This window comes from Etheostoma cragini, chromosome 18 (genome assembly GCF_013103735.1).
Source record: "Etheostoma cragini isolate CJK2018 chromosome 18, CSU_Ecrag_1.0, whole genome shotgun sequence".
Classification (NCBI taxonomy): Eukaryota; Metazoa; Chordata; class Actinopteri; order Perciformes; family Percidae; genus Etheostoma; species Etheostoma cragini.
Window position 1 is genome coordinate 3,843,549 of NC_048424.1, and position 21,495 is coordinate 3,865,043.

At 39.3% G+C, this 21,495-nt stretch overlaps 1 protein-coding gene and 1 long non-coding RNA gene across 3 annotated transcripts in view; one reads left to right on the plus strand and one right to left on the minus strand.

Moving 5' to 3' along the window:
- Window positions 1-11,407: 11,407 nt before the first annotated feature.
- The window catches only part of txlnba (taxilin beta a), an 11,826-nt gene continuing 1,738 nt past the window's right edge, over window positions 11,408-21,495 (minus strand). Inside the window, exons 2-11 of one of the 2 annotated variants that reach the window (XM_034899867.1) lie at window positions 19,391-19,601; window positions 19,233-19,296; window positions 18,492-18,577; window positions 18,211-18,381; window positions 17,393-17,587; window positions 16,749-16,868; window positions 15,249-15,323; window positions 13,672-13,764; window positions 13,330-13,425; window positions 11,408-12,557 (exon numbers count right to left, since the gene is read on the minus strand). In XM_034899867.1, coding sequence (XP_034755758.1) covers window positions 11,586-12,557; window positions 13,330-13,425; window positions 13,672-13,764; window positions 15,249-15,323; window positions 16,749-16,868; window positions 17,393-17,587; window positions 18,211-18,381; window positions 18,492-18,577; window positions 19,233-19,296; window positions 19,391-19,591 — 2,073 coding nt within the window. In that variant the 5' untranslated portion in view covers window positions 19,592-19,601 and the 3' untranslated portion in view covers window positions 11,408-11,585. Of the gene's footprint in view, window positions 12,558-13,329; window positions 13,426-13,671; window positions 13,765-15,248; window positions 15,324-15,370; window positions 15,446-16,748; window positions 16,869-17,392; window positions 17,588-18,210; window positions 18,382-18,491; window positions 18,578-19,232; window positions 19,297-19,390; window positions 19,602-21,495 lie in introns of both variants that reach the window. The other variant, XM_034899866.1, reaches the window with a different exon arrangement.
- Window positions 13,951-14,260, plus strand: LOC117961307. The gene is made up of 2 exons (XR_004660372.1): window positions 13,951-14,109; window positions 14,143-14,260. It is a non-coding gene; the product is annotated as an uncharacterized LOC117961307 (long non-coding RNA).

Below are 21,495 nucleotides of genomic sequence, written 5' to 3' on the forward strand. Positions count from 1 at the left end.
CATTACTCTAAAATTTGTGCTCACCACACAAAATTAATGCCATTAACGTGTCCCCTTAACGAATCTATGGATTCAATAACGTGACCATATCACGAACTGCTAGAAGACTGGGCTCCCTATTTGTATATTTGTATATTATGTTGACATATGCTTACGTTCATTGTCTTTATTGTACAATATGTGTCCATTTTATTATTTGTCTACTGAATGTTTAGCACTACATGTATATTTGTTGAATGTATAGTGAGTTAACACCTTTCAAAGTCAAATTCCTTGTGAATGTACTTATACTTGGCCAATAAAGCGGATCTGACTCTGAGTCTGATATTGGTAACATGAGATGGGAGGTCTGAATCCAGAAGCGTGGAGGCCAGAGCCGGCCCGAACCAGTTTGGTGCCCCAGGCCAGATTTCAGCAGTTTCTTTTTTTTGCATTTTTGTCACTTTTTGGGTATTTATTTGATGCTGTTTGTTCCGTGTTTCCCCAACATTTGTGGCATTTTTTAAAATTGTTTATTTACCAAGTAATTGCCGTTTTTTGTCGCTTTATCAATGCTTATGTGTCATGATTTTGGAATGTTGCTTTGTTATCTGTTCCTCCTCCTCTGTTTTTTTGGTTATGTCTTGTCTCCTCGTGCTTGTGTCCTTGTTTCCTTCTCAGTCTTGTGTTGCAGTTTCTGTCTTGTGTTGTCTTGTGAGTGTCTGTATGTTCTGTTTCCTGTTTTATTTTGATAGTCTTGTCTCTAGTTTTACTACCTGCCTTGTTTTTTCCCACCTCTGTGTTCCCTTTGTCTCTCGTCAGATTGTGTTGTGTGTTGCTGTCAGAGTGATCTATGTTTGAACCTGGTCCTGTGGTCTGTAGTTCCCCCTCTGACTTTTCCCCTTCCTCTGTACTCCTGTTTTTGTCTTGCCCTTTTCATTTAGATTTTAGGGATTTTGGGCTTTATTTTTTGCAATTGTTGATCCTTTTTTTGATACCTGTGTTGGTTGATTCTTTTTTTTAATAATTCTTCTACTAGACACTCGCCTGCCTGTCTCTTCTTTTTTGTCCTCACATTTATTTAATGTCACATTTATGTAGTTTTTGAAAACCCTTTTTGCTTTTTTTCTAGATTAGTCTTTTTTGGGTGTGACATTTTTAGCATTTTAAAGCTTTTTTTTTTTTTAGTTTTCACTATTTTAATGTTATTGTCTGAATGGTTGTATTCTCGTGTGTGCTTATTTTCACATGAGCTATTTCTTTATATATTTTTTTTCCCTTTGACTTTTTTTTGATGAAGCAGTCTGAAGGGATGAAAATAAATTCAAGTAAAACACATTGTATGTGTGGTTGCCGAGGTTGTAAAGGGAGATTACATATGACATTGTAAGTGAAGTTGTTGTTAAATACATTTGTCGCCTGTTCAACATTAAGTAGTGTCTCTCTCTCTCTCTCTCTCTCTCTCTTTCTCTCACTCTCTCTCTCTCTCTCTCTGTCTGTCTCTTTCTGTGGGGTTGTGGTTACAGTCTTTCATTCTTCTCTCCCACCCAAAGGACCCTGTGGATGCCTTGGGTCAGCAGCACAAACAGAATTTTATTTTTTATTTTTCATAAAACAAAAGGATCAGTCAGACACACACCCTGAAGTCTGTTTTTAAAGAGTAATGCATGATGAGTTCATGCTTCACGTCTGCAGCATCTTTCAGTGCTAGTGCCTCCCTTTTCTATTTTACCCACTGAGCACAGACATGTTTGGGAGTGTAAAGCATCACAGAGGCTTGTCTAAATGTTTACGTTTAATGACAGGAAAAAAACTCTTTATAAAAGCACAATGACTTTCTTTTAATAAAGGTCTCAAGACTCTCAAATACAGACGTCTGTGATTCAGCACTCCCACATTTTGCTATGAAAGTCAGTAAACAGTCCTTGGGGAATTGAGTTGAGGAATAAGCTCATATCTTGGGAATAAAAAGAAGAGAACGCCTTTATCGTCAAAAGCCGGCTCCATAAAAAAGAAAATTGATAGGCCATTGTTTCCCGTGGTCATTTGATTGGTACACAACAACATGGTGATTGTTGTTGGTTGTCAGGGTGCTAATACACATCAGTTGGGTCGTAAACTGATGACCCCAGCAGTGGGTTAGCAGACCTCTAACATTAGACCCACGACATTGGGTCAGCAGACCAGCTGTCTGAATAACGCCAGTCCCCGTGCGGGTTGACAGTGATTGTTGGGCATGCATCACGGTGTAAGGATTGAGGACTCACACGTTAAGTTTGCACAAGGCCTCGCTCCCTCTTTGCGACAGCTCTCCCTATGCCACAGGCCGGCCCTGTGTGAGGCTGTTAGAGCAGCACATTTATGAACACACAGGCTCAAGTGTCCACACACTTTGTTCCACTTACGTCTGGCTGTGTACTGTAAAGTAAAGCTGGTTAAACGATGGCTTGTCAATGAAGGACTTTGATGCCTGAGTGGATTAAAGAAAGTTCAGTAGGTAGAACATTCACCGCACTCTCTCTTCTGTCTGTCAGCGTGATTTCTCACATCGTGCGTTTCAGGCTCATGACAGCGAAAATGCAGCTCAGCTTAGTTTAATTACCAGCACACTGGGAAAAAAAATAGCTCCTACATGTTGGCAGGCATCTTGCATGTTTTCTGCAGATAGGCAGGAGTGTGTTTAAGACTCAGGGCTGCTTTACATTTTCTACCTGCACTTTCTCATTGCACACTTGTCAGGATTTTAAGCTGAAACCCCTCTAGGTATTTGAATATTCTTTCTTCAAATGAGCTGAAAAAGTTGACCTTTAAGTTTACCGAGAATTTCAGTAGTTGATGTCAAAGAGGCAATGCATTTGCAGGAATGGGTCGTATGATAACCCACTAAATTAGGACCGGCGGCCGGTCACACAGCAATACAGTTTAGTGGTCTTTACAGTGATATTTACGAGAAAATATGGGACTGTAAGCCAGAAATAGAACATGGTCTTAGCATCGGATGTTCCAGCTGAGTTTAGCCGGCCAAAGGTACCAAATTGGTTAGGATTAGATAAAATATGTTGGTTTTGGATAAAGTTCCGGCCACCTTAAGTACTACCCCTGGGACATGAACACCTGTTTCTTGGGTGAAAGTCTTGTGTTTTAGGAGCCAAACATCACCTCCTCCCTGTGAGGATCTTCATGCTCCCATACAGTAATAAATACGTAGCCTGACATAGTCACATTCTGGTCAGAATGTGAACTTCCTAACCTTGAATGTTGTGGGGGGGACTAAGTTTGGATGGCATCTAGGCTAATAAATACGTGGAATACATACCAATTAAAATGCTTTACTTTTTGTGCCTACATGCACAAATAGTTCATGAAAACAGGCTGTTTTCAGTTAGAAGAAATGAGTCTGTCATGTCGTGTTCCTAGGTTTTGTTTTAAACCATGTTTTATTTGCAGGTTCTTCTCATATGTCAATTGTTGTTTAACTTCTTGCCTTGTGTGTTTTCCAGCCTCTATTATTGTCTGCCCCGCCCTGATGTGTTTGGAGGGAGGGAGACAAGGGAAGACAACACAAGGGTTAAGTGGATGCATTCAGAGTACCAGTGTTTGCCCGAGGCTGCAGATATGTATTTGCATTAACCTCAACATCAATTTTTCCAGGGTGACATTAGTACTTAACTCGCCCTCGAACAAATTAATCAGTGTCTCTGCTTACATCTCCTTCATACATCCACACACTCATTAAGTAAACTCTTATCTTCTGTCACAAGGTCGATACGCTTCAAAAAAAGTCTTCACTTCTGCCTCAAATCAAACCCCCCTCTCCCATATCTCTGTCCCCTTCTCCTCCTCCCTTTCTATTAGCCTCTTATCTAAACATTTAAAAACCCTTTGTACTTGTCTTCCCATCTGTTTCCTCTTTTTTAATTTTCTAAAAAACTGTAAAAGTGCTCTTTTGTTAAAAACTCAACATCTTCCTTTTTTTCAAATCTGCAAGAGAGAGAAACCTGGAAGAGTAAATCCTTCTTATCTCCTCTGCCCTTTCTTGTTATACGGGCAGTGTTGGGGAGTAATGGTGTATCGGCGTTACGTATTCAGAATACATATTATAAGTAACTGTATTCCATTACAGTTACAATCTAAATTGGTGGTATTTAGAATACGGATACATTGTTGAAATCAAGGGATTAAATGACAATACTTTCACAAGTTTGTTCACTTTCTAAATAAATTGACTCCATGCATTTCCTAGAAGCCATAATGTGAAAATTAAAAAATTAGCTATTTGCCTAAACGGTGATGGAGGTGGAGACGGAGGTGGAACCGGCACAACAGAGGCAGGAATGCGTCTCTCTTGGAGGAGGGGAGAACACAAAAAGTATGCAACAGAGAGTGACGTTTACAGCTTACAAATGATACATGCAGAAACAGACATACACACACAGACAGACACAAGACAGGGGACCAATCACACATTCAAACAGAAGTAAAGACTAACACAAATTCAGATTTCAAAGACTCAGCAACACTGAGCCAAGTGTCCAAAGTCCTGGGGCTCCATTTATGCGTGCCGCAGATAGTTCCATGTATACAACATCAAAAAAGAAAGTATCTATGTACAAACAGATAAGTCATGAGGTGGTTGCAGTCCTCCTCTTAGCAGCTGTAAACTCAGCAAACAGAGCACATTTGAGCTTTAGAGAGCTGGAAGGCTGACATGTCGTTCAGAATCAAAACATCCCAGTAACAGGCACAGTGACATAATAAATAAGGCGGACATTTTGGATGCAAAATTGTTCCAGAAATGACCAACAAGAGAACACTCTAAGACCATGTGAAGACATGTACCTTGAGCTTTTATTGGGCAGAAAGTGCATAAAGGACTGTAAATTAATTTCATGTGATGCATTTTCACGGGGGTGAGATATCTCCTATAAATGAAATTGTAGTGAATCTGCTGAAGGTCTGGATCAGCATTTTCAATAGAGAAGTTAATCATGTCAGAAAAGAAAGGGCCCAACTGTTCCATCCCATGGAATCCCTTCTAAACCCGGTTATTTTCCTTTTTGCACATTCTGTACTGCCAATCTTAATTCATCATCTTATTTCAATCAAATCAATTTGTCCGAGATATCTGATTCCTTTTCTGATAATTGAGGCAAGTCAAGCTGATCCAAGGTAACCTCAGATTCATACAGATTGGAATAAAATGTATGAAAGGATTTATATATATATATATATAATATATATATATATATATATATATATATATATATATATATATATATATATATATATATATATATATATATATATATATATAAATATATCTTGCTCTGGGAATTTATCCCAGTATCGAATAGTATCGAAACGCCATCTAACCACACGTTCAGACAATTGGTGGAGCAAAGGCAAGGCAACTTTATTTATATAGCACATTTCAGCACAGGGCAACTCAAAGTGATTTAAAAAACACATTTAACATAAAAAGTTTGTGTTCAACCGATCAGTATTTGGGACCCACACAGCATTGAAATCGGCACCAACAATAAAAGAACAGTCCGTTATCTCCAGCATTTGATAGTGAGTGTATTATAGAAATTGCCATCAAAACATTTGGCGCATAAGCTGACACAAAGGCAATTTTTATGGCACCAAATTTTGTCGTGGAAATCACAATCCTGCCTGTCCCATCTGACCAAGAGGGCAACAGTTTTCATACAACGAGAATTGTTGTAAACCCTCCAACGAAACAGTACAAACGCTGTTCTTAGGTCTGCAACGTGTCGACATTTAGCTTGTCAGCGTGCTGTTTGCCTTAGGGATTGGGTCATGGTTTTCAAATCTTAATTCTTTTCGAAAATTATAAAAAAGGAAATAGTTTATGTGACTATTATCTGGTCATAAAAAAAGTATTAAGACTTGATGATACAAGAAACGCAAGAAAAAATATTTTAAAAATAAAAAAGTTAATACTGGAGCAGAGCATGTTTTAGCTGAAAGATATCAAATAAATAAATGATTTAAGGAGTAAATATAAGGTATATTATATTAATATATTATATTATATATTTTATTTCCAAAATCCTAGCTCTGGCCTAGGTTGAGTTCCTATGTTGGCTAGGTTAATTCAATAAATTAACCCACAAACAAAAGTGAATACACACAAATCAAGTAAACTAAGACTTGTTTTAAATCAATAAAAAAAAAATAAAAAAAAATAAACTGTATTAGTTTCCACTACATGTTTGTTACACGTAAGATGTTTTTTTGTGAAAGATAGCCGGATGTTATATTTATTATTGCGGTTTGCACAACCCTCAACAGTCTGTTAGCATGTCACTCTTACACAAGGACTCTGCTGTTTTAAGGCATTGTAAACGACTGACAGACACAAATAAACAAATGTATATTTTTATCATTTGTACCCGAAGCTAAAACGTTATTTCCGGCTTCGGTTCCGTTCGTATTTGACCGTTAACGTAACGTTACTTGTAGCTAACGTGGCTAAAGCTCAACGGCTAACAGCTAGCTAACTGTCAGTGAGTTGGTCCGTGTGGTTGCATTTAACTACACGTGTCTTGTCTAATAATGCTACCGAGCCAACTATAACTCAACGTAGCTATAGAACAGTGTCTAAGTTGTATTTAGTCGGACATAAACAGCAGAACGAGGGCTTGTTTTTGTGTGAAAACACAGCTGCTAATCAGCAGAGTCTTCAGTCGTCCAACAACAGCAGGCAGGGATCTGATCAACACTTTATTTAAGCACGATTTATAAAATGATTTCTTATTATAATGGAAATCCCTTAATTCTGTGAAACCTAGTGTGATGTGATATTTGCATGTTTTCTTCAATATTGGATGTATTTTCACCTGGCTGTCTTGTTGGTCTGTTTCTTGCGTGCATCCCTTATTTGCTTTTTGTTGAGTAATCAATGTACTGTATAGAATATTTAAGTGTTCTTTGCGAAATATAAATTTTCTGTTCTTAACTGTAAATTGATTTCAATTTGAATTGTCTACATGTATATATCTTGTACATTGTTTTATACCTACTTACTAGGTATTCTGGTATCTATCTATCTATCTATCTATCTATCTATCTATCTATCTATCTATCTATCTATCTATCTATCTGTCTAATTGGGTTAGGCACTTTTTAAACTATGCATGGTTGTAAGTTGCTGGTCATGTCATTCAGGAAAACTTCTTTGTTATTAGATATCTAATTTTTGTTTGTTTGTGTGTGACAGTGCGTCGGCGAGCAGCTCAGACCGGACTCTTCTGCAGCCCTCCAACCGGCGAGGAAAAGCCCCAACACTTCATGCTGCAACACCTGACCACTGAAATAAAAGCCACAGGTCCGATTCCGGTGGCGGAGTACATGAGAGAGAGGTGCTCACCAACCCAGTGACAGTGAGTGGAAATCAGTCACCCTATAAATCTGGCAGAGGTGTTTTGGTGTTAGTGTTTAATATTCAGTTTCTGAACTCTGTAGGCACAAGCCAACAGTTTGTTGACACAGTCTGAGCCTTTCGTCATCATTTTTAATTAGTCACGGTGATACCTTGTACCGCGGTAAAATGGGGAGGTTTGACGGTGTCAAAATTTGGAGACCGCCCGACTTTACTGCACACCAGTCTCTGATTATCTAACAACATACGTTCCTCTTGTATTAGTCAAAATTATTCTTAAATTCAGCTTTTTAAACTGAAAAATTAGGTCTAACTTCATATACACAAGGTTAATTGACCATGAATTCTAAAAATAAAACTGTAGTGGTTAGAAGTTGGTGTTAGTGGAAGTGAAACACATGCGTCAAATGTTAAGAAAAACGAGAAAAGTGTCGAAATGTGTCCCAGTATTCAATGTGTTGTTTATGACAACAACAACATGTATCCTTATGACTTCAATCCAAATAGTTATTGATTCCATTCCATTCTATCTTTGATTCTATTGTTGCTATAGGACACCAGTTTGTTTATGTTTGAATATACAGTATGAATGTAATAATTTCTGATGATTATAAAATATGGCAGAAACACTTTATGAAGTATTGAAACCATCCAGATGGTACATTACGTACCTGAAACCGGTGATTTAACGGCACCGCTCTTTTTACACAGTTTAACAACAAAACTCTGAGTGAACATTACCAACTAGTAGCCCACTGTTAGGTTGAGGATGGCCGCATATCATATTTACACTACTCTGTTAGATACATGGATATGTCTTGGCAATGAAATACCTTTTTTAAATTAATATAGGCTATTTTTCAGGCAGGTGTCTGTGCGCTGTCGGTCTTCTGGGTTAAAATGGGTTTACAGGTTGTTGTTACTGTCTCAGATTTTGATCAAACCTCGGATATATCAAGAATGTGTCCCAAAACCAAGGCCTGTCAAATATTTCTGTTCAAAGGTTCGATAGCAAGCAAAGTCTACTTAGACATTCATATATTTTGAAAATCAAACTTGTTTTGCCTTAATATCTGATCCGTCTGCTATTACAAAACACAATTTTGGCTGTTCATGGCATTATGTCTTTTAATGTGGCAAAAACACTAAATAATAATTTTGACTATGTTTTGCTATGTAACTTACGGTGGTTTATGGTGCTGGACAAAGCTTAAAAAAGGACCCTCAAGTGCTTGAAAAGTGCTTGAATTTGACCTTGGAAACGGTGTACGGACCCCAAAACTGACCGTTGTTGATTTGAAATGAAGACACATTCAGCAACTGCACGGCTTATTTCTTCCTTAATGTGTTTTCAGAAACTATTTTTATGAAGTAAGAGATTGTGCGAGAGCATGCCCCACTAGCGTACAATGCTGGGAAGCGGGGCGATCCGTGAAAATGTGTATTTGGACACGTACCACTGCTGCATGTACACCCCCCCCCCCAGTTTCTTTAAAAAAAATACTCAGTGAATGTGTCTAAAAGGCTTTTATGGGGCGGCCTATAGCTCACTGGATAAATGCGCTCGCCCCATTTTGGCCCTGCAGCGGCCCTTTGCTGCGTGTCATCCCCCATCTCTCTCTCTCACTCCCCCTTTCACATGTCTATCCACTGTTTCTATCTAATAAAGGGTAAAAACCCAGAAAAAAATTATCTTTAAAAGGCTTTTATTGTGAAAAGTTTCTGGTAAACGCTGCATTTGTGCTAGTTAAAAGGATATATAATAAAGTAGGTCAGACAGCCGCCTCCGTGTTGTACACGACCCTCATATGTAAATAACACATTGTGATTGGTTGATGTCTTTATGTACGAATTAAACGCTTTCTAGGGTTAGGAAAAGATGGTGGGTGAGGCAAAAAAAATTACCTTTCTGTGACTTGCAAGACAAGAACGGGACACGGTCCCCAGTCTCCTGGGGTAAGTCCTGAGTTATTTGACCCATCCACCCACCCTAACCCACCTCCTTAAGAGTGCTCCTTAAGCCGAGTTTCGGGCTTTCATACTACTCGCTTTTGTTGTCGCTCCTAATACTGCGTTGCATTACATTTTATTTAGCGTACACCTTTATCCACATGACTTACAATAAAGGGCTTTCGACCTTGAAAGTACAATCTCGAGACAGCAGGAAGTAAGTGCAAGTGCATAAGCTTCAAATGAACCAAACTACAATGAGCCACATGAAAGTGGAGTTGTAAGTGTTCTTACAGACCTGCGGTCAAGCTGCAGCTATGCAGATGCTAAAGGGTGATTTTTGCGTCTGTTTCTGACACTGAGAGCAACTGACCAACGGTCAGTGTTTGACCAGTTGGGAATGAGAACCGGTTGTTTCGAAAGCTGGGTTGAAAGAATAATAATTGAATATTTTGTGTTGTTGGCTCCATATTTCATACCCTATTCTACTCGTTTTGATAAATGGATTTTACTACAGGTCGCTCATACTTGGACTGAGCTTTAAGGCCCTGACTAGTGACATCTGTGTATGTTCTTGTGTCGGTTTAATTTAATTGTTTTAAAGACTTGAAATTCCTTTGCACCGTGCCCCCTCACTTGGCCCCAAGTTCAAAAGAAAGATCTGAAATAAAATTTAAAATGATCTTTGATCGTCTACATTTAGACTGATTTTAATGTAAAATGTCAACAAAGGTTCACATTTCATAACATTTTAATGTCATCATAATCTACAAAAATAACACACCACCAAATTAAAAAACAAAATAAACTAACAATGTTGAGGCTGTAGTTGTGTTTAACAGTTACATAATTAATATTTAGTCAACAGAATGAATTTGACAGTGAAACTAATGACACTACAGTGGTTAATGTTTCAGCTGAAGCTGTAGCTCAGTGATAAAGAGGCTCATGTGCACGTTAAAGCATGAGAGCGTTAAATGTGTCATACCTTCAAAAACTTCATGTAATACGGATGTGATAGGAAAAACACTGTCTCCATCTAGTGGGGATTGCATCTACTGCAATCCCCTTCACCTGTGTAGGGAAACAGCACCATCAGGTGGAGGTTAACTTGTGCTGCATCTTAAGAGATATATTCCAAAGGTGGTGTTGCACTTGATTTTCAAATTGAGTCTTAAAAGATGTTATTAAACCTGTGTCATGTTAATGATGACCTAATCTGGTGCCCACTCTGTAATCTGCAATTTTAAGTGTGTGTTCTTGTACACACATCTTTGTGGGGACTGTCAAAAATGTTGAGCTCCTACAGGTATTTGATCCCATTAGTCTAATCCTTTTTAATCACTTTATGCATGCTTGCCCTCGCGCAATTCTGCAATAAAGTATATAAGTACTGCATTTAAAGTACAATTAGTATACCATTGAATTTAGGTTGTAAATTCAATGGTAAATAGGTAAAATGTATTTAACATCTTTAACCTTTGTGTTGTCTTCCCCTCAACATGAAAAAACATTGTTTTTGTCCCCTGCTCAATGTTTTTGTTGCTTTTCAAAATAAAAGTATTACAATTTTTTTTTGGGGGGGGGGGGTGGTTTGACATTTTTATTGTTTTTTCCCCCCCATTGTCCTGTCCCTTTTGATGTTTTCTACATTTTAGCCGTTTTTTCCAAAGTTTTTGACGCTTACTTCCAGTGTTTTTTTTCATAGTTTTTGTCACTTTTCCCAAAAAATTTTAAGCTTTTTGCTTTTTAGCTTAGTTTTGTCGCCTTGTTGATATTTTCAACCTCACATATCTCTGATATAAAAAAATTAACTTTAACTAAAATTTATCTAGTTAAATAAAATAAATACCAGACAAAAAAACATTGTCAAAAAAAACTTTATTTGAGTCACAGTGATTTTTTTGTTTTTAATTGATTGCATTCTGCTAAATTAGTACTGTATTGCCCTTTTGATAACACTTAATACTTTAGACTTTGTTATTAATTTAGTTAGGCCTTTCATTCCGTTGCCCATTTCAAACTAAACGTTTAGTTAGACATTCCAACTTTAATACAGTGGTTGATTTGTCTGTCCACATCTGGTTACATTGAATCTTGGGGAAAATGACAGTGGCAACACTTTCTGCCTGCACCAGGACAAACAAAAAGGTGCAAAGGCACAGTTGGATTTCCTCTATGCGACACACACACACCTAGCCAAATAACACCACACACACACACACACACCTTCTGCACATCCTCAACTTTAGCTGGCATTCTTTCCATTCTTCTTCTTCTTTTTCTTTGGTGTTTGCTTTTTGGAGGAGTCAGCATTGGAGGATGCAGTTGCTTTAGGTGTGTCTTTGGAGGGTGGAGATGACTCTGACTTGGTTGGTGCTTCCTCAGGTACTTTCACTGGTTTAGCCTGGACCTTCTCGTCTTCCACTGGGACCACTGGGTTGACCTCAGCGGCTTTGACCAAGATTTCAGCCTCTGCTCCTTCTGGTTTTGGGGTTGTTGGTGGATCAATCTTCACTTTCTCAGGCTCAGATGTCGGGACCGGTTCAGCAGGTTTCTGCTGGATCACCTCATCTGGTTTCACTTCTTTCTCCTCAACCTGGGTTTGAACTTTTACAGCTTCTGGTTTTGTGTCTGTTGGAATCATATCAGAAGTGTTCTCCACAGTTGTGGACATAGCTGGCTTAGGAACCTCCTCAACTTTATCCGGCTGTGGAAGATCTAATTCATCTGCCTCTGGTTTGACATCTGCCACCTGCTGAGGGACTGAAACTGCCTCCTCTTTAACCTGAGCTTTGGTCTTGAACTGGGCAAATGCAGACGACATCAAGTCTTCTTCAGTGTCTACATCATCATTGTCTTCTTCATCATTGTCGCACGGTTTGGCCAACAGGCTGGCTGCAATCTCCTGCAGCTTGGCCTGCTCCTCCTTTAGACGGGACATGCCCTCTGTTAGGACTGAGTCCTCCTTTTGTAGCTCCTTAAGCTCTTGGAGCTCCACAGGTGTCAGCATGGCAGATTCGTCAGGATTCTCTGGGTTGAGGAGTTCATCAACTTTAGAGCCGCCAAAGACCTTTGATGGGATGTTGGAGTTAGTCTGGCGGATTTCCTTGATCTTTTCATAGAGGATTGCCCTCTCGCTTTGTAGGGCATTACACAACCTCTCCAGCTTCTGAATCTTCAGGACGAAGACGTCGTACTCCTTCATCTTCATGGTTCTCTGGAACAAACGGAGGGATAAAGAAAATGCGATGCAAAGAAAATTATATATATACAGGGAAAAAAGGTTAATAGCTCAGCTGCAAACAATCTGCAAGTCATCAGATTGTGATGATTTTGTTGGATGCCTGGCTAGGTTCATGTAAGGAGACTGTCCTCCCCAAAAAATGCTCCCATAAGTAATTTGTTCGAGCAGCATATATTATATTATGGCCCTGATACACCAACCTGATTTTTGGCAGTCAGACAGTATGGCGAGGTTGGTAACTCAGGTCTGTCTGGTGTGTTCCATGCCGTCGTCCGTCGGGGGGGCCGGCGGCCTTCATTTTGGCCAACATGACATGCTCAAAATCTGACAAATCTTTTAAACTGACCTTTGTCGTTCTGAAATGAAGATTCAGCAGCTGCACGGCCTATTTCTCCTTAAAATATTTTTGCAAACACGTTTCGGTTAACTATTTCAGGATAATATGAGATCATATTCTGATCAAGCTCTCATGACAGTCTGGCTTTGAATTTCCGGAGAAACCAGACCCACGTGACGCGTGGGTTTGGGTCTGACGCCCAATCAACTGCACTTTTTATGGCTAATTCGGGGAGTCACTCAGTCCGACTGCCTTTTCTGCCAACGGTCAGCTGTCAGGTTGGTGTGTCAGGGCCTTTAGAGGGGAGAAATAAACAACCTGCTGTATGTCATCGTATGGTTTGGAGGACTTGTTATCAAGACTCAACAAACCCCTAAAGGGCCAACAGTGGGAACAACATCAACATACCTCCTCCATCATCTCAGTCAGAGCCTTGTTGCAGTTCTCAAACCTGGTCTTCCACAGATTTGACTCTTTGTCCATTTTCTTCATCTTTTCTGACATCTGAAAAGGGGAACAGTTTAAAACCAAAAGGCTGCAGTGATATCTAAAAACAAAATCTGACTAATGTGAGCTGTAGGTACTATAAACATGGACACTTCTGATTGGTGGATTCCTCAAAATGTACAGTAAAGACATTGTAGAGGACATTGATGGTTATCAATGTTCTCAGTTTGTCTTTACTATCTCTATAAGACTTCCAACATCCTCAATCCCACCAACCAGGTTGACACGGTATTCACCACCTACTTTATCCATCTCTTTCTTGAAGCGGACGTAGATTTCGTTGCTTTTTGCCAGCGTCGCCTGAAACTCATCAAACTTCTCACCGTAGAGTTTCAGCTGTGGCCAGAAGGAAAGACAAAAGAATCAGACTTGAAGCACAGAAAGAACCTTACATAGTATTAAAAAAAGGATGGTTTCTGGCTAAACATCATCCCCTCACGTGGATTTCAGTTAGCTGCTTTAGGTTTAAAACTCTTGTTTTCTCAAGTTCTGTTTAATATGGAACAAACTATACAAACAAACATACAATCCCGTCAAAGAGACAAAGGCATTGTTCCTAACAGACAACACAGTAAAGGCACATAATGTATGTTTAAAGAACCAAAACCTAATTTCTCCTTTAAACCCTTGGAAAGGTGGCTAATGACTACGTCTCTGAGTGATAAATTACAAATTACATGAGTTGTTAATTATGAGCCGTACAAGCTGCTAGAGGCCATTAATTATGAGCCGTACAAGCTGCTGGAGGCCGTTAATCATTCACACTTGCACGTTTTCGCGTCAGGCATTAAACATAAGGGACCTAATATTCACTTCAAACTCAGAAGTTGTTTAATAAAAAGAACTTTAGTTAACAGGATGAAATGATGATTGATGGTTTGTAAAGCAACATTCAGTCCTGATGACATGTTGGTTAGACCTTTATCTACTTTATCTACTCATTCAGAAACACTTTCAACCAGTTTACTTTTTTAATGTAGATGGGAAGGTACTTAAAATAAAACTTTAAAAGCCTTGCCGGTCAAGATCGAAGTCAATCAGATTTCTGAATGCTAATAATTTTAACCTAATCCATTGCATATTAACAATGTCTATTGTCTGTACATCAAGAATTTTTGGCTTAAGATAAAATATGAATTTGAGAATTCAACACTTAGTTTCTGTCCTTTTATGTTTTTGAACAGAGAGTGTCTTTTCTTGAAAGCTGTTCTCTGTGAAAGACACAATACTGTTGGATCTTTCAGATAATATTTACACAAACACAATTCCATTTACCTCCATTGTATTGAGGTGTATTGAGGCGGCTCTATAGATCAGATTGTGGTCACCGCTAATGTTTTTTTTGTAGTTGTTTTTGGTAGTTGTAGTGTTTGGTGTAGTCTCATCGTTCATACAATGGATGATTAAGTTAAACTCAATGTTTTCTGTTCTGATGCATTGACCTTGTGCTATTAATGTGATAAGCTAGGTTGATTTTGAAGTAGATACACTGTACAGCGTTGTAGTTTTAATTACGTTTGAACTGATTCCAAACTTAAGACCCTTTCTGTCATTTTCTCCAACCTGTGTCTTCTCTTAACCCCTCATTATTTACGCTCTTTCTTCATTTTGTAATCTGCACCATCAGTTTTCATGGCATGTGAACCCATAATTCATCCTGTGTTGTATTTTATGACCTCAGTATTCTAAAGTTATGGCTACAGTGCTGTCTTTCTGTAACCATGGTAGCATTCATCTCATCACAAAGTCTTCCCCCAGGTGTGTGCTACGGGCTAACTGTCCTCGTTGTCAGCATGTTAGTTTGGTCAGTGAATATTCACCTGTGCCTGCATCATTGTCCCCTGTTCTCTGAGTGTCTGAGTCTGCAGTTTCCACTCAGCAGCTTGAACCAGTAACTGGTTAGAAGAGAACAGACGGAGACACATTACAGACATTTCTTTACCTTCTTCTTCATGGCCAGCTCCTGCTCCTTCATAGCGAAGCATTTCTTTGTTTTGTCAATAGCCTCCCTAAGCAACTAACAGAGACAATACAGTCAATCTGTGAATATATTTAACATGTGTACAGAATAATGGTAACACTTAATAATAACAATCATTAATAATTGGCAAATGAATAGTTAATTAACTCTTTTAGGGCCCTATTTCATCTATGCACCTGGTGCGAAGCGCATGGCACAGGTGTGTTTAGGGTGTGTCCAAGTCCACTTTTGCTTGTATAATGGCGGAAAAATGGTTCAAAACGGTTGAACTTAGCATCTTGTTTTAATTATAGGTGTGTTTTTGGCGTATCGTGCCAATAAGATATCCTCTCCCATTCCCTTTAAAACCCAGGCGCGTTTGTACCTTGGTGCATTGCTATTTGCACCATAATATTTGTATTTGTAATCTTCTGCATGTTTGTGTGCTGCAGCACTTCCCTGTATGTGTAACAAGCATAGTGTGTGTCCCTGTGTGTGTAAGTAGACCAGGTTTTTGTATGTCAATGGCACGATCATTTGCCCCAAGATAGCAAACGATCAGAATGCACCTGAACACACCTCCCTGTAAGACCAGCGCGCCCATGGGCACAAAGATGGGTGCAGGTGCATTCGCTATTTAAACAACGTGGGTGCTGGACGGTCCCAAAGGAGCAAAGACACTTCCATTGGGACTTGTGCCGCGCTGAGCCGGGTGCAAGATAGGGCCCTTTAACTATTAACTAAAGATTAAAATCTAAACGATCCATTTAAAATGTGTTACTGGTAGTTATTTTAAGTAATTTGAAGTTTTACCAAATAATTATGAATGTTAATAAACTTTAGAATCATGCCTCTAATTCTTAAATATTCACAATTACTGACTAAGTTTACAGAAAAGCACATTCATGAAATGCAATAAAGATGTATTTCAAATGACTTTAAGTGGCAGTAGCAAAACATACAAAATAGATCTCATAAATCCAACAACAGAATCGAATAATGTGCTGATTTAAGCAACTGTTTTTCTGCTTGGGCTGTAGATGTGTTAATATTATAATCTGCAGAAAAGAAATTTGTGTCTACAGATTCTGTCTGGCCTCGTTAATAACGGATAACCCTAATAATAATAATAATAATAATGTTAATGATTTGAAATAACTGCTACTTTAAAGCAGTAAGGGACACACATGGTGTGCCTGTGTAACAACCGCTTAGTCCATTCCTTTCATAAAGTCTTTTATATGCTTTTTCAAAATAAAACGTTGTACTTATTTTGTCATTTTTGGCAGAGCGTATGACCCAGCGCACCTTTAGTTATCAACAAACAGAACAACTGGGGGAGACGATAACATCCACTTACATATTCCTTCTCCCTCTTGTGTTTTTCCTCGGCTTCGGTCAGCAGAGCGTTGGCCTGTTTCAGTTTAGCTTCAGTCAGTTTCTGCTGCAGCTCGCGATGCTTGTTGATCTTTTCCAAACTCTACAAGAAGAAGACAAATCACAGCTTTGTGCTACTTTACAACCAGAGACCAGATAACTAGGGCATTCAGAGGGTGTGTGCCTTTCTTAGAAATATGGACAATAAGGGGGTTTCTAGAATAGAAGTGCTTGCCATTCAATGGACAACATGGATCTTTCTATAGTCGTGTAGAAGTGGTACTTTGGAGGGATTATTTTTACAATTTCTATAAATTCGAGTGGTAAAAAAGCATTAAATGTTACACCAAATCTGTTCAAGAAAGGATATCAACCCCAAAAATGCTGCAACAACTTATGTATGAGCATGGGAATGGGGATCATAAAACGCCATCATAAATGTTCTCAGATTCCTTATATTTGAATTAATTTCTGAATCATGACTAGAACTGACACCAAGTGTAATCTTCAGGTACCCAGCATGCGGCATCTTCTGCTGACATCTTATCTTTCCCTAAACGTCCCCCTTTAAAAAAGGCGGCGGGTGGCTTCTTACAATCTATAAAGAATTAATAGTGGACCCCTCACCTCCTCCCTCATCTCACACTGGCTCATGAGACTCTCTAGTTTGTCAGTCAGGCTGCTATTTTCATGGCACAGTTTGTCGTTTCGGGAGCTGTGCTGCTCGATCTGCGCCTGGATTTCTGTCAGCGTGCTTTGGAAGTGATTGGTGATCTCCGTCCTCTTCTCCTCATCCTCCCTGCTGCGCTGAAGGTTCTCCTCCTGGAGGGGGGAGAGAAATAGAGAGATATAAGGAGACTAAATATTTTTGAGCTGAACATAATATTCAGGTTTTCTGTCCTAAGATAAATTAGCATATTCTGTACTGGATAGCCTCAATTTGAACATCTCAACATTTAAACAAGATATGGCTTTTTAAGGAACCATCCTAAGTTATAAATATGACACATTTAGGATACCTTCAAAGGGTTTTATATTCGCAGAAGTCTTTTTCCCTTCGTCAAATGTTTTCCATAGTCCAAGTTCATGTGGTGAAATCACCTCCAGCTTACTGATGGTATACATCTTGAAACCTACGCCCTCAAATTTGTGCGCAAGACAGTTTCTTGACGTTAGACACTGATATCTTCAAAATGGCTAAATGGATTTAACCAATTACCTTAAACTGCATATTACATATCATTTGCAATTTGTTGCTTGTAATGTTTTGGAGCAACAGAGGGCAGTGCCGGCATTTATGCAGCAATGAAATGATGCACCAAAATCTGCGTTGCCATTGGTCTGGTAGCTACCGGTGGTTTAGGAAGCACTGTGTTTTCGTACCCAACCCTACTGCCACCAACAGCTTTCTTTAAACATTCTAGTTGCCAGCTGCTCCTACATACCCTCAGCACAGCGTAGTGTCCGTGCAGTTCTTTGCACAGAGTCTCCAGTTTGCAGCGAGCGGTGATGCTACTGCGACTCTCCTCCTGCAGCTGCTGCCGCTCGTCCAGCAGGACGGACAGCCGCTGCTGCAACACGCACATCTTCTTTTCATCACTCCGCCGCAGGGCTGCCTGCACACATGACAATAAGAGGTCTGAAGAGTTAGTGCATAGAGAAGAAAGAGATCTTTTAGAAAGTTGTGGTGATAAGTCTCCACATATGGAAATAAAACCCTTCTCACCATTTCGGCGTACTTCCTGACCACATCTTCCAGTTTCTGCTCTGGAGAAGAGAGCTTGTTCAGACTCTTCAAGATGAGACAGACCTCTGTACAGAGACATAGACAAACACAACACATTACTTTTCTTAAGACAGTAAAGTAGCGTTTGATTTTCATCCCCAAACTGTGACGTTTCACGACGACGCGTTAAAGCTCGGACTGTTATGTTCTCTGAGAAGGTGGGTCCTTTTTCCTGCCCCCTATAGGTGGTTTGCATGTGCAGCACTTGATATTAGTGGTTTTCAACAGCCATTGTATTTCAAAAAGGTTTCAAACGGTTAAGTCTGAGTTAGGTCTGGCAGGTCCACGTAGCATTTTGGGATGGGAGAAAAAGCGCTCTGGCTTATTGGCATTTCTTTAAAGTAATCACAATCATCTTGGGTGGTGCCAAGCGCCACACGGAGCCATGGTACTGTTGCATAATAACCTCGGGAAGATGTTTTGTTGGAACATGTGTACGTTCTAAAGTAGTTTTAGTTGTGCAACAGAGGACTCAGATTAGACAGATAGTCTAGCTAGCTGTCTGGATTTACCATGCAGAGATCTGAGAAGCAGGTAGACATAGTCCTCAGAAATCCCCCGGAGGTTAGAACGCTAATCATAAAGACAGAGAAAGGTGACGGACATCCGGTGTAATTTGAACAATCCCAGAAATGAAACGTTGTGGATATAGACTATTCTTACACCATCGTGCTGCCTCACCTGTCTCAATGGCAACTGGGACGTCTTTTGGCTCCTTCTTCATCTTCTCCACCTCCATCAGACTCTGATACATTTAAAAAAATACAGAAAACTTTAGTTTAAGATGCAAATCAACAGAAGCTGTACAGTTGATTGTTTTCCGATGCCGCCTTAATCACCTGTGTGTCCAGGAGGCCGGCTGCGGAGCCATGGGTGCTGAGGATGTCCCGCAGCCGGATCGTGAACTCCTCCATGGGGTTCGAGTGTTCGGAGGCGCTGCAGGCCGCAGGTGGCGCTGTTGCCTCACCTTTGGCGTTTTTAGCGTTCACGTCAGGCTGCAAGGCTGCCAACACTTCAGCTGCTTTCACCGACGTCTCCATGCCCGGGGTTCTGCGGTCAAAGTAAAAAGTAAAGTAAAATAACCGGCAACCATTTTGAATGGTTTGAGTCATTTTTTATGCAGAAAAAGTAAAAAAGGTCTCTGATTGCAGCTTCTAAACCACAGTGAAGGAATTAGTGTTTTAACAATGGAAAGTTTGATGTTTTTATTTAATTTTCTTTTATAAATTTCACTTAAGTGTGGTCCATGTAGGAGACCAACACAGTCTCACGGCAGTTCGTGAAGTGGTCACGTTATATTGATTTAGTGAGTTGTGTACAATTTTAAAACATGAACATTTCAAGAACTGCCATGACACTGGGCTGCTCTGGGGGACGCAACAATGGGCAAATGCCATTGAAATACATTATTTAAAAATTTGTAAACACACAAAAATAACAACATTAACGTGACGTGTACACGAATCAATAGATTAAACAACGGGACCATTTCAACAACTGCTATGAGACACAAGTTTTATGGACGCAAAATATTTCCAAAATGTCCTTTCCTTGCTGTTTTAAAGAATGCTATTGAAGTGTTGTTGTTTGATACTGCAACGATTTTTTATTTCAAGTTTTTTCTCTCCTTTGTGACAGTAAACTGAATAGCTTTGATTTGTGAAAACAAAACAAGACATTTGAGGAAGTCATCTTGGGCTTTTTGCGAAACATTGATCCCTATTTTTTACAATTTTCTGACATTTTAAAGCCCAAACAATACTGCCTATTGTTTTAAACAGAGCCACAGGTCCACACAGATACTTTCTAGCATTCAGTGACACATATCTTTATTTAACCAGTAAACTAATTCTGTGTTATCTCATGTAACAAATATCTCTCAGCTAAATCCACATATTGATTTCTTAACTCAAACTGTGAGTATGATGTGACAGATCCCAGCGGTCCTCCAGCATGTCTGTCAGGTTATTAATGGAACGTGGATTTATATTTAGTAAAGATAATAAGCCTCTAAACTCCTGCGGCGCCTATCTCGCCTCCCAACAGCTGCTCTGATATGATGCACACAGATGTACAGTTGTGCTCATAAGTTTAGGAACCCATGCTAAAGTTGACTAAGAAAAGGAATAAAAAAAACATCTTTTAGAAATGGATGTTAAAATTAGGAAACATCCAACCTGTAAGGACACTAAAGGGCTATTTTAATGGTTAACAAAGGGGTGTTTATACTTATGCCCCCTGTATTTTAAGGGAGAACATGTATTTATTGACTATTCATTATTTTATTCACAAATAATATTTTTTTTAATTAAGGCCATAACATCAATTTCCTAAAGATGATTAGTTTTTTTCTTCACTTTTTTTCCACTTTAGCATGGGTTCCTAAATTTATGAGCACCAATGTTTACGCTCTGTGATGTTAATTAACATGGACATGCTTCCTTTAGGCCACATCGCACAAAACAATATCATAAACTGTCAAAGTTCTGCACAAAACCGACTACAGTTCCATAGATTCTCTCCGCAAAGATATTATTGGATGTTCCTGAACTTTCTGCTCCTAAATACTGTCTCTTTAAATCAAAAACCAAATCAGAAATCTTGCACTCAGGGTCAGCCACGACACAATCTGCTAATGTCACCATCATAACATAACAACGTATTCTTTAAGATTACCACTTTCTTTGGGTAAATTACATGATCTATTCATCTCTTTCCCATGCATAGCCAGATTAAAGTATCAAAACCACCTGTCAAAAGGCTCCAGAGTACAGAAAATGTCAACTGTTAAAAATGTTCTCCACGTTAGGATTGTCCCACCTACTTATTCAATGCCTCCTACTCTTCCTACCATGTTGACAAAAGCTTCATACCATGGACCAGGACATTTAATCTTGTTTTTAAATGTTTGAGTGTGTGTGCGTGTGTGTGTGTGTGTGTGTGT